This window comes from Myotis daubentonii, chromosome 12, assembly GCF_963259705.1.
Source record: "Myotis daubentonii chromosome 12, mMyoDau2.1, whole genome shotgun sequence".
NCBI classification, from domain to species: domain Eukaryota; kingdom Metazoa; phylum Chordata; class Mammalia; order Chiroptera; family Vespertilionidae; genus Myotis; species Myotis daubentonii.
The window spans coordinates 35,830,237-35,843,111 of NC_081851.1; the positions used below are offsets into that span (position 1 = coordinate 35,830,237).

The 12,875-nt window shown below is 49.2% G+C and overlaps 2 protein-coding genes across 2 annotated transcripts in view; both read right to left on the reverse strand.

Annotated features, from left to right (window-relative positions):
- Window positions 1-12,875, reverse strand: part of CCT7 (chaperonin containing TCP1 subunit 7) — a 354,827-nt gene that overhangs the window by 32,150 nt on the left and 309,802 nt on the right. The gene's annotated exons all lie outside the window — the stretch shown is intronic.
- NOTO (notochord homeobox) lies at window positions 1,120-7,943 on the reverse strand. Its single transcript, XM_059660733.1, has 3 exons — window positions 7,535-7,943; window positions 5,105-5,319; window positions 1,120-2,550 (listed from the first exon to the last, which is right to left on the reverse strand). Exons 1-3 carry the CDS (start codon window positions 7,902-7,904, stop codon window positions 2,392-2,394), a joined length of 744 nt encoding a protein of 247 aa, XP_059516716.1. The 5' UTR covers window positions 7,905-7,943; the 3' UTR covers window positions 1,120-2,391.

Here is a 12,875-nt window from a genome sequence, read left to right on the forward strand (position 1 = left end):
GGGAGGCCCCGCCCCCACTGGCCCCGCCCCTGGTTTGGCTGCTGGGGTTGACCCACGCGCGAATCCGAATTTGGGTCCGTGTGATCTATGTTTAGATCCACTGGTGTGTGGACTGGGTGGAGCTGGGCCTGCCTTTGTGCTTTTTAAACCAATGTTTTTATTGATTTCAGAGAGGAAGGGAGAAGAAGAGAGAGATAGAAACATCAATGATGAGAATCATTGATCCACTGCCTCCTGCACACCCCACATTGGGGATCGATCCTGCAATCCCTGCATGTGCCCTGACCGGAATGGAACCCTGACCTCCTGGTTCATAGGTAGATGCTCAACCACTGAGCCACACCAGCTGGGTCTGCCTTTGTGCTTTTACATTTGTGCAGTTTTGCATCTGTCTGTCTTCGTGGCCAGGATGGGCCTGTATCAGAGCTGGTGTGCTGTATAGTTTTGTTGTGTGCATCTGTGTCTGAGTTCATGTTTGTGTGTCTGTTGTCTCTGTCCATTCACTGGCGCGTCTTGACTAAAGCAGGTCTTTGGACCCAGTCGAGGGGTAGGACAGCAGTGGGCAGAGTTACTCCTATCCTCTCTAACCCTCAACCTGAAGGGAAGGACTAGCTTACTCCACAAAGTCTGGCACAATATTTCCCTTTTCCGTGGGCCCTCTGGCAGCGGGGCAGACAGTCCTACCAATGATCAAGTTGGACTTATTCCTGTCTCAGACTCTTCGGCGGCTTAGGGACTTTGCAGCCGGGGCAAGGGGCGGGGTGGAGTAGGATCCATGGTGGACGTCGTGTCTGAGATCCCCTAAAATTATATGCAAGTGAGTATACATATGCACCTTGTCCTGACAACAAGAGAGGGGCCGTTTTCCCATTCAGGACCCCAGGAAGCTGCAACCACTGATCTCTAAGTCATGGGTCCCCACAGTCAGGCCTGACCACCATGCCCTGTTTCCTTGTCTTCCAATTGATTCTGTACGCTTGAAAAGGGACCTGCGTCTGCTTCTGCCGTGGTCTCATGGCGACATTTGGGGATTGAGTAGAGCCCAGTAACTGCTGAAAAGGTAACTGTTGATTAAAAAAAAAAAAAGTGAGCCAGTTGTTCCTGGAAGAGGCAGAAAAGATTCAGCTGGGTTCTTTGATTAATGGAGTTGCCTTTGAGTCCAGCATTAGGGAGGATTTCCCTGAAGATGGGTACAGAGAAGGGTTCTTGGAGCTGGACCCTGGCCTCCCTCGCGCCTACAGCCTGGTGTCCAGGAGAGGATGGTCCACTGCTTTGGGAAGCAGGTGGTTTTCCAAGGCTGACTCTCCTGCCTGCCTTTCCTCTCTCAGAAAACTAGAGCAGCGGGGACCGTGCCCTCTTTCACCACCGGGTGGCAGGGCAGGCCTCCTTCCACCAGCTCACCGCTACATTCTAAAGAAGTACCCTCAACAGCGCCCCACCCAGGAACGTGGAGCCTGAGAGAAATCTACTCTGGAAATGCCTGTGACTGTCTTCTCTGAGGTAGGCTGTCAGTTAGGCTTCTTAGAGACAAACCAAGCAGATTCCGGGGAAGGAAAGGGAACTATGAGTCAGGGTAGTGAAGAGGGATAAATAATCACTGTTTTATGAAAAACACAGCAGAGTTTATGGTAAAATGCCACCTTGGCAGAGGAAGAGGCAAATTACTGTATATAAAAATGAGCGGGGGGAGGGGGGTGTCAAGGTGGGAAGCTAGAGAGAAAGATGGTGGTCAGGGTAGCATGTCTGCTTCAAGGAGGCACCTGGGCCTGAGCCCCTTCTGAGAGTTATGACAGTTCAGACAAAACAAGAAAGCTTTGGGGAACCTTGTGAGGGGAAGTGGACTAAATAGCCTTCCTTTCCCTCTTTTTTTTTGCTGTCAACTCTACCATTTCTGTCGGGGAAGAGTCTTCTATGCCCAGACATTGATTCAAGGAGCCCCTCTCTGCTCCACAACCAGGCCAGGAAGAGATTAGTCCCTGGGGAAGCCAGGGCTGGCACAGGCACCACTCCCCCAGGTGAAGGGGTCCATAAGCCTTGACAGTTGCCACACACTTAGCACTGGGCCTGGCACACTGTTAGTGCTTTACAGACATCCTCTCAGCCCTGGGAGCTCTAAGCTATCAACACACCCGTGACACCGGTGAAGAAAAAAGGCCCAGAAGCTCAGTAACGTGGCCAAGGACATAGCTGACGGTCAAAGTCTGTGCTGCTGACCATTACATTATTGCAGCGCCCAGGAGTCAATATTGAAACGTTCTCAACGGTTCAGATTTCTCTGGTGCCCGTTGACCCCGATGAGACTCTTTGTCAATATGTAGAGCAGGTCGGTCCAGTGGGGGTCCCCAGGCAGAGCTAGCCCAGGCAGCCTGGGTTGAGCCTTCACCCCAATCCTCAGCTGTCCCCTCCTGACTCCGTGTCTTCTCTCTGGATGATGGTGTCAGAGCTGCTGGAGGGCTCGTCTGGGGAGGCAGCCATGGCAGACACAGCTGGTGGTTTCAGCCTTTGCTGCTTCTGATACTTGACCCTGCGGTTCTGGAACCAGACCCTCACCTATAATTGGAGGCAGTGGGCAAAGATCAGAGTGTGACTAGCCATTCTCATTGCTTCCCCCGTTCCCACAGTACCCACTCCACTCAAAATTGGCTCTTCCATTTTAAGGGAAGCATTGCCACCAGCACATCTTTTCCTTAATTCCAGTTGCCATTCATTCATCGTTCATCCAACAAGTATTTTTTGAGCTTCTATTACGTACTAGGCACTACTCCAGGTGACGGTGATACAGTGGTAAGCAACAGAGGCATGGTCCCTGCCCTCATGAAGCCCACAGTCTAGTAGAGAGAGAGAGACTAATAACAAGCATGAAAACAAACACCTAGATAAATGCAAGTGGGGGTAAAAACAGGCGTTTGAGTCTCTCTGAGACTCAGTGGATAAGAGGCCAGCCTGGTGGGGACCGAGAAAAGCAGGCCAGGGCAGGGTATGAACTGTAGGAAGGCTCTGAGGTAGAACCAAACTTGGAGTATTTGAGGACCAGGAAGGAGGAGAGCATCCCTGGCACAACCAAAAGTGAGAAGAGAAAGTAAAGGAAGAGAACATGGAAGAGGCCAGTGAGGGCCAGATCACCCAGGACTGTGAAGGTCAGGGGCAAAGAATGTCAACTTGAAGGCTTTTAAGTGGAATGTGACATAGTCCTATTTACTTGTTGAGTCTTATTTACATGGCACATCTGGCTGCTGTGTGCAGAATGGATGAAAGGAGATGCAGGGGGATGACAGGGAGGTCCTTGCAGGTGATCTAGCAAGAGCTGGGGCTGATAGGACTGGGGCTGATAGGACTGGGGCTGTTAGGACTGGGGCTAATAGGACTGGGGCTGATATGGACTGGAGCAATGGAGAGAGATGAAGCGATTCCAGCAGTATTTTGGAGTAGAGGTGACAAGGCTTGCTGACGGGTTGGTAGCGGGAGAGAAGGGGAAATCTAGAATGACTAGGTATTGTGAGCAGCTGGAGGGATGGTGGGGTCACATGTGGGGAGAGGGACAGATTTGGGGAGGGGGAAAACGTCAAGAATTGAGGTTTTAGACGTGTTAAATTTGAAATGCCTATCCATAAGACATCCAAGTGGAGACCTCAAGAAGGGAGTTAGATGTACAAGTCAGAAAAGGGAGGGGGGCGGTTAAGACACAAATTTAGGAGTCACTGGCTTATAGATGGTATTTCAAACCATGAGAATAAATGAGATCAGCTAGGGAGAAAAATTTGAAGTCACAAAGAGAAGAATAGCCTACAAAGGCAACAGAGAAGTGGGCAGAGAGATGAGAGGAAAACCAAGAGAGTGTGTGCCTGGAAACCAGGAGAAGTGTGTGTTTCAATGAGAAAAGGAGCAGCCAGCTGTACTCAGCGGTGGAAGAAGAAAAGAAAGGACCGCATCTGTTGACTTTGGCAACACAGAGGTCATTAGAGACCCGGATGAGAAGCTTCATAGGAATGGAAGGGAAAGAGTTCACATTGGAAAGAGTTAAGGAGTAGATGGGAAGTGAGGACATGGGGACAGGGAACATAGCCAGTTCTTGAGAAGTTTGTGAAAAGATCAGAGAAATGGTGCAGTAGCTAGAAGGGAGTATGGGTGTTAAGGGAATGTTTATTATTTTTAATATTCAGTTATTTGAGTACCTACTTAATTTCACTGCCAGCTCCTTATTTAGCACAAAAATGTAAAGTTCGAGGTTAATATTTATAAACTAGAGGCACAGTGCACAAAATTCGTGCATGGGTAGGGTCCCTAGCCGCTGCTGGCTTCCAGCCACGGCCTTCCTTCGCACCCACCTTGGCCTGGTGCTGCCCACTCACCTGCTCCACCATCCTACCACGGTCCTGCTCTCATCAGGGCCCATTGGGCCGGCAGCACCTCCACTACCACCCACTGCCAGCACCATATCACCGACACCCGCCATGTTCTGCACCCCACCCTGGTGGTCAATACATGTCTAACTTCTGGTCAGTTGAACTCCCGCCCATAGGGACAATTTGCATATCAGCCTTTTATTATATAGGATATTATGTGATGTTTCCGTAATGTAATCTCAAATGGGGCTATTTTTCTCATTCATGCAGAGAGTATGCCAATTAACACTTTCGTACTGCTCAGGAGTTTTCTCATGTTTCGCGCGCCATCTGTTAAGGACCGCTCACGAGTGTTCTCGTTTTTCACGCCCATGGAAAAAGGAGTGACTCTAGTGTAAATTTTGTTTGGTCCCTCTTCATAGAGGAAAATGTTTTACGCAGTACCATATGTTAAAAAAGTACTAGGAACTTTAATTGTTTAATTGTTTTTGTAAATAAAAATGTTATAATTATTGAAAAACAACGCCTAAAGTGCATTATGATGATTTAAATAATGTGCAGTTTGCCCCAAAACGTGCGGTCCCTGGCGCATGTCTTAGAGATTTCTATGCGGTACGCAATGTGTTAATTAGGCCTGCCTCCCCCAACGGCCTGGCACAGAAGAAGAAAGCCTGTTTCTTCATCCCAACCACCAGGGTCTCCCAGAGAGTAGTGTCTGTCCCCAGGTGCAGCCTGGGCCCCACAGGAGGCTCTGTTCCTACCTGGTTCTCTGTAAGGTTGAGCCGGGCTGCCAGCTGGGCTCTGTTCTTTCCTACTAGATTGTGCTGTTTTGCAAACACCTTCTCCAACTCTTCCAGCTGCTCCAAGTTAAACATAGTTCGAATCCTCTTTTGGGGTCTCTCAGTGTCCTGAAGGTCCTCACTTGGGGCCCAGTCTGGGGGACTCCAGAGGCCTGGGCAGTGAATCAGCTCCAAACCTAAAGAGTAGGAGGGGAGGTTAACCAGCACCCACCTACTCACCCAAGTTGGAGGGGAGAGAACAAGCCCACCGCTCCACTGTCTGGCCTTGCCCTTGGCTGGGTAACACAGCAAGGGGCATAGTGGGAAGAGACTGCACAGAAATAACAAAACAAGTGAGACAGAAGGGACAATGTTGTGAGACTCCTGCCTCCATGATTCTCCAGCTGAGGGGCTTAACTTCTGACCCTAAGAGAAGTTGTTGAACCTTCATCTCTCCTTGCCCTCCACTCCTTTCCTTGGCTCTCTCAGGGACCCCACAGGATGAGCAGAGAAGGGACCCTCAAGGGTTCCCCCTTTTTGTTCATCAAACAAATACTTTTTGAATGTCTGTGTGTCAGGCATGGTTCCAGGACAAAATAGAAAAATCTCTGTATAACAATAGAAAAGGTAAAGAAAATATTGAATATGTCAGACAGCGATTAATACTAGTGAGAAGAAAATAGCAGGGAAGGACAGTGAGTGTGTGTGTATGTATGTTGGGGGGAGGATAATTTGCATTTTTAGAAAGGAAACTGAGGTGACATTTGAATAGGGCCACTATATGCAGTTTGTGCCCTGCACAGGGGTACCCCGCTGGGAGGGTAAGTGGAGTCTGAAATTCTGCTCGCTCTCCACAGGCCAGTAGTTGCCCCCTGACAAGGCGCTGTGTCTGCCTGAAGGAAGGGGTGACTTTTCCCAGTGCACACACAGGTGCTATTCAGCTCGCCGAGATGTCGACAGTGGAGATGAAGATTCGTCCACCAGGGCAGGTACCCAAATTATAACGCGAAAGGAACGAGAAAGTGGACCATTTGGCTGTCTGGGAGGGGAGTGTTCCAGACAGAGGAACGGAAGTGCAGTGCTAAGACCCCCTCAGCTTCCATTAGCCTTGGGGAGGCTCCCAGGGCTGCAAACTGCTCCAGGGAAGGGAGTGAGGCCAGGACCATGGCTGCCCAGGACACCAACCACTGGGCAAACCAGACTTACCGTAAGTGTAAGCAACATAGCAAGAGGTGAGACACATTAATAGGGTCTGATTAAATAAAGTATGGTGCACCCTTACAATGGACCACTCCGAGGTGTAAAGAAATTCTGTGTGGATTGATTTGAAAAAGTAAGGCACAGAGCAGTGTGTCTAGTATGGGGGGAAACGTGTGTGTGTGTGTGTGTGTGTGTGTGTGTGTGTGTGTGTGTGTGTATTCAGGTATTAAATATGCATAAAGTACTTCTGAAAGGATCAAGAAAGGCGTCGTGGATTGCTTGTGGGATGCGGGTAACTAGGTCTTTGAAGGTCAGCCACCTAGTGGTAGAGGGAATTTCTCCATCTCTTAGTAAACATTTTTTTCTTCCTGAAATCAGTTACTGTATTAGTAAACATTTTGACATTTGAACTGTGAATGTAATAGCTATGCAAAAACGAACTTGAAAATGGGACAACTTTAATATAAAGTAGTTGCGTGCAGTTCAGACCTCAGATGGGTGAGGAGGTTAGAAACCGTGGCGGGGTGCGATGGGGCGGGCTCCCGTCTGCAGTGGCATGAATTTGGATGGGGTCGGGAACCCAGGGTTTCTCTCCAACATGGGTGGGAGGCATAGCCCTCCAGAGCCCTGAAAGCACTCCAAGAAAGCAGGCTCAGAGAGGTTCAGGGTGGAGATGAGCTCGCAGAGACGTGAGCAGTGGAGGTGGCACTGGGGCCTGGGGATGGCCAGCTCCCAGCATCTCCCCACTGACCTGCACCACCTGTAGCATCTGCTTCTCCCGGCTAAGACGGCGCCATGGAGTCACCATAAAGGCTGCTTTGGGGAATAGTCTGCGCCACCAAGCATGGTCCAAAGGGGGTGTGGGAGGGAGCAAATCCCTCGTGGAGGACGCCGAGCCGCCTGCAGTCCCAGCGCTGGCCGTGGTAGCCTTCCGAGCCCCGCTTGGGTCCGCCGGCACCTCTCGCTCCGCACCCGCCCTCACACTCGGCTTCTCCCACCGCAGCAGCCTGCGGGGGAAGCCTGGCGCCAGGGGCTGCTCTCAGCCAGCCCTCCGGGGCCTCGGTTTCAACTGCAAGGTCAAGGGTCATAGGGCCCTTTCCACTCCGATCGTGTGCGGTTCCCAAACTCAGGGACTAATCCTCTAACCTGTGCAAGCCACTGTCGGGGCCTCACTCTCCACCTACCCCGCCTGCTTCCCGGGGCACCTCATACCTGTGACGCCGAGGCCCTGGAGACCGCCGAGGTGAGCCGCGCGCAGCCCCAGCGCAGGGGGCTGGGGGGACGGCTGGTAGAGCCCCAGGCTCAGGTAGGCGGGCAGCCAGGGAGCGGGGCACGCGCCGGGCAGACCCGCGGCGGGAGACCGGGAGGGAGCCTTCCAGATGCCCGAGGAGGCAGGGGCGCGGGCGGACAGCAGGGAGGCGGCGGGCGCGCGGGGCGCTGGCCTCGCCAGGATGGCCTCGACGGAGAAGGAGGACGCGAGGTGTCGGGGAGCGCGGGACCTGCCGGGGTCGGCGCGGGGCCCGGGGGCGGGAGAGCAGCCTGCGCGCGGGCACTGGGCCTGGTCACTCGCCGGGCTGGGCATGGCGCGGCCCTGGCCGGGACGGTGCAGGGGGCTGCGCGAGAGGCGAGGGCGAGCACCCTGCAAAGGGGAGAAAGACTTGCTGGCGTCGGAGCGCCCGGGTCTTGGGCGAGGGCTCTTCAATTTGGCGGGCGGGGCGGGGATGGGCGGGGCGGGGTAGGGCCGCCTTTTCCCCTGCGGCCCGGGCGGGGCCGCCCGCGGACTGCGGAGCCCGGACCCGCCATACTCTGTGCGCTTAGGACGCCCAGTTCCCCCGTTCGGGGCGAGCCAAAGGGCGCGCGGCGCCAAGGACCACACTCCCTCGGTTCCTCCGCAGTTAAAGGTGCCCACCCTGTGCGGTGCTGGGGAGGAGCCCTGTCGCTCGCTGGCGATCGTGGGCGAGCCACCCCGCCACGAGCCCCAGGCCTCTGCTTATCTTAGAAGCAGAGGCTCCAGCCAGATTCACCTGATACTGCGCAGCCCTTTCATGTTTAAGCAATTCCATGTAGATATCTTGCTTATAAGCGCAGTGAAAAGTGAATTGTCCACTCTGTCCCTCCAGCCGCTTACTTTCCCTGTCTGCCGACACCGTTGTTTACCAACTTCTTCCAGGAACTTTCTGTGCCCACATTACCTAGGCGCCACTGGAGAAATCTGCCCTCTATCCAGAAAGGGGGAGGGAAGAACTGTAACGGTTTCAGATTTAAAAATACGAACCTATTGTCGATGTATGGGGGTTGACGGCCTACAAAACTCCTGTGTTAAGGAGTTGGCGGGCAGGCATTCTATCCCTGTTTTCCTCGTGGGTAACCAGTACTTGCTAGCTGTTGTTCTTGGTTAAGTTACAAGTTACTGTTTGTCTTTCCTCACCTGTAAAATGGTGACGATAGTAGCTACTTCATGGGGTTGCTGTGCAGATAACGTAAGTGCTGCAGGCAAAGCATTCAAAATCAGCCTGTGCATGGGGAGCCCTCTGCTGTGACTGTGGGGCCCGGAGGGTCGGGTTCCTGGCTGCCCGGCTAAGGATGGCTTTCTGCTTCCCCGAATCAGTCCCCGATACTGAAACGACTCAATCAGGTGCAGGGCACTTCCTTGTCATTGTCCACTGGGACACAAACATTCTTATTCTGCTCTGCTAAGGAGGGGCCAGAGGCACCTTGCTGGCAGGCAGCTGCCTGCCCCGCCCCCTTCAGGCTTCAACAAATACTGGCTCTGCCTTCTGAGGACCCCCTCCCCCGCACCCCTGCTTCCCCAGCAGGCAGCCTGGAACCTGACGGTGAAATGACGGGCGAATGGACGGGTCCAAGGTCTGGGCCTACTGTGGTCCGGCTAGAGGCTGCTGGGTCAGAGATGAGGGGACATCAACCAGGAGGGCCCTGGGGATGCAACCCCCCAAGACCCAGCCAGACATCAATGCCAGGATGCCAACAGCATGCCTCATGAAGAGGGGAAGGAGGACCCACAGTTCATGCTGTTGCGGGACAGTGGAGCACAGTAACAGAAAATGTGGAGTTGGGTGTTGGACAAACCTGGCTTCACATGCCTGCTTTGTCATTGAACATTTCAGTACCTTATTCACTCTAAGACTCAATTTATTTTCTTTTTTAAAAATTCTCACCCGAGGATATTTTCCCATTGATTTTTAGAGAGGGTGGAAGGCAGGGAAGAGAAGGGGGGAGAAAGAGAGAGAGAGAGAGAGAGAGAGAGAGAGAGAGAGAGAGAGAGAGACGGAGAGAGAGACAACAATTGGTTGCTTCTCCTTTGTGCCCTGACCCGGGCCAGGTGTCAAACCCACAACTGAGGTACGTGCCCTTGACTGGGAATCAAACCTGAGGCCCTTGGTCCGTAGGAAGATGCTCTAACCACTGAGCAACTGGCTAGGGCTAAGCCCCAATTTCTTATAAAATGGGAATGATCTCTTAGGTGAGAAAATAATACTTACCTGGTGAAATTGTTATAAGAATTAAATAAGATTGTGTTTTTAGTTAAGTGGTAGCTATTATGGGGAGGAAAGGGTCTATTTGCAATGGTAGATGAGCTAGACCAGTGGTTCTCAACCTGTGGGTCGCGACCCCTTTGGCAGTCGAACGACCCTTTCACAGGGGTCGCCTAAGACTATCCTGCATATCAGATATTTACATTACGATTCATAACAGTAGCAACATTACAGTTATGAAGTAGCAACGAAAATAATTTTATGGTTGGGTCACAACATGAGGAACTGTATTTAAAGGGCCAGAAGGTTGAGAACCACTGCTCTATAGGAGATACTATCCATCTTCATCAACAAATAAATTTTTAGGGAAAAAAGATGAAGAGAGACCTATAGGTTAAAAGAATCATAAGAGACATATTAACCAATTGCAATGATTGGACCTTATGAGAAGCCAAAGAAATTATGTAAGTATTTATGGGGTAATTGAGGAAATTTGAGTATAGATATTGGATGACATGAAAGATTATTGGTGGATTTTTTAGGTATTATAATAGTATTTTTAAGTGTAATGAATCTTAATATTTCAGAAAAACTACTGAACTATTTATACATGAAAATATATAATGTCAGAATTTGCTTTAAAGTAATCTCGGATTGATGATTGCCCAACATGAGATTGACCATCAGTTGAAAATTGTTGATGTTGGCTGTTGAGTACATAGTATTCTTTCTGATTTTGTTTCTACTAAAATTTTTCTCTAACAAAGGTAACAATAAAATAAAGACTGGCATTAAAGGAATTGTGTTCAATTTAAGTAAGGGGTTAAAAATAAATAAGGAAAAGTTAAAATAGGAGAAAAGAAAAATATGGATAAGAACATAAAATAGTGAAGTAGAAAAATTGATACAGCTAATGAAAACAGATGACACAGTTGAGAAGATCAATACTATAAAATAAAAAATGGTTCTTTGGAGGCAATACTAGAAGAAACAAACCACTATCAAGATTTATCAGGAGTAAAAAGAGAAAAGGCATAATAGACATTATTAGGAATGACATGGCAGACCTAGAAATAAAACAGAGATTATTCTATTGTAAAGAATTATTATGAATAACATTGTTAATACATTTGCAAACTTATATGAAATAAATATTTTTTAAAAAGGGGTAATTGTCAAAATGGACTTTAGAAAATAATATGCCATTGATTGTTAATTGGAAATCAAAATTTTATTAACCACTTTTCCCTTTCTCCAAAAATATACCCAGTCCTAATGGCTTTATGGAATAAGTATTCCTAGTTTTATACTGTTTCAGAGTTGAAAGAGGGAAAGCTACCCTAATCATATTTTTAATTTTTAGGGAAAGAGAGAGAGAGAGAGAAATTAATGTGAAAGTAAAACATCAGCTGCTTTATGCATGCCCCTCATGAAGGGTCAAGCCCACAGTCTGGGCATGTGCCCCAACTGGGAATGGAACCAGCAGCCCCTCAGTAGTAGGATGACACCCAATCGATTGAACCACACCAACCAGGGATACTCTAATCATTTTTTAAAAGTATATTTTATTGATTTTTTACAGAGAGGAAGGGAGAGGGATAGAGAGTTAGAAACATTGATGAGAGAGAAACATCAATCAGCTGCCTCCTGCACACCTCCTACTGGGGATGTGCCCACAACCAAGGTACATGCCCTTGACTGGAATGGAACCTGGGACCTTACAGTCCGCAGGCTGATGCTCTAACCACTGAGCTAAACTGGTCAGGCACCCTAATCATTTTTGAGCCTAGTGTAACCTTGATCTCCACACCAGAAAAGAATAGTTTATGAGAGGACCATAAATTAATTATCTGTATGATGCTAAGGAGATAATATGTTAAATAAAATTTTAGTAAATCAAATGTGGCAGTTCATATAAAAATAATAATTAATCACGATCAAATAGGGTTTGTCCTGAGAATGTAAGAAAGTTCAACATTATAAAATCTCTGAAGGAGTACACCATATCAACAGATAAAAGAAAAATGTAATACTTTTTAATAGATGCAGAAGGAAACATTTGATAAAGTCCTACAATCACTTATAAAATGAAAACTTATCTTTTAGCGTAAAAAGTAGTCATCAAAGTAGTACTGCATATAAACAGATTGAAGAAAAATACAATGATCTTAGTAGACTCAGAAAAAAATTATAAAAGTCAACATTAAAAAAAAAGTATACCTTTTACCAAATTACCCCAGAGCAAAGGGTAGTCATCAAAGACACGCAGCAAGACTCATATTTAAACATAAGACTTCAGAAGAAGTTCCAATTAAAATAAGAAATAAGATATGTACATCCATTATTGTAGTGTTCTTCCGTGATTAAAGGGCATAAAATAAGGCCTGAATAAATGAATGGGAAGAATCAAAGTCAAAAGATGATCAACAAACAAACAAACAAACAAACAAACAAAAAATGGAGGTAGGTCCAGTGGAACAGAATGCAGACCTCAGAAACAGACCCAGGTGCATGTGGGACCTGATGCCGACTGTGGAAGGCCATGCGGGTAGATAAGGCATTCTACAACTTCCTGGGTGCGGGTAGGGAAAGCCACCCCGTGTCATAGGAGTTGGATATTCCAGGGAGAACAAACCACTGCCCCTTCCTCCCAGCACCCTTGTGAATCCCGGTCCGGTCCCTTTTTTCCCTTTTCACTTTTTTTACAGTGTCTCTCTCCATCTCTTTCTTTCCCTTTCATCTTCCCAAGGACAGGTGGGTTTTTTTCACCCAGAAAAAATACGTTAACTGGGGCATATGCAGGTCTTTGGAGCTGAGATGGAGGGCGCACACACCGGCCTCCAGTGAGGCCCAGCCTGCAGGGTAGGAGGGCCCTGGGCGGCCTTGGGGGAAGGCCCACACTCCCCTCTCTGCCCGGCTGCCTCAGCTCCAGCACACACCTGCTCCTCCCCCCCTGCCCCTCCTGTGTCCTCTGCACCTGACGGGCCAGGAGCAAACAAGGTTGTTTGTTCCTCCCTCCGGGGACGCACAGGGACACACAGGGGGCGCGGTAGATGCTA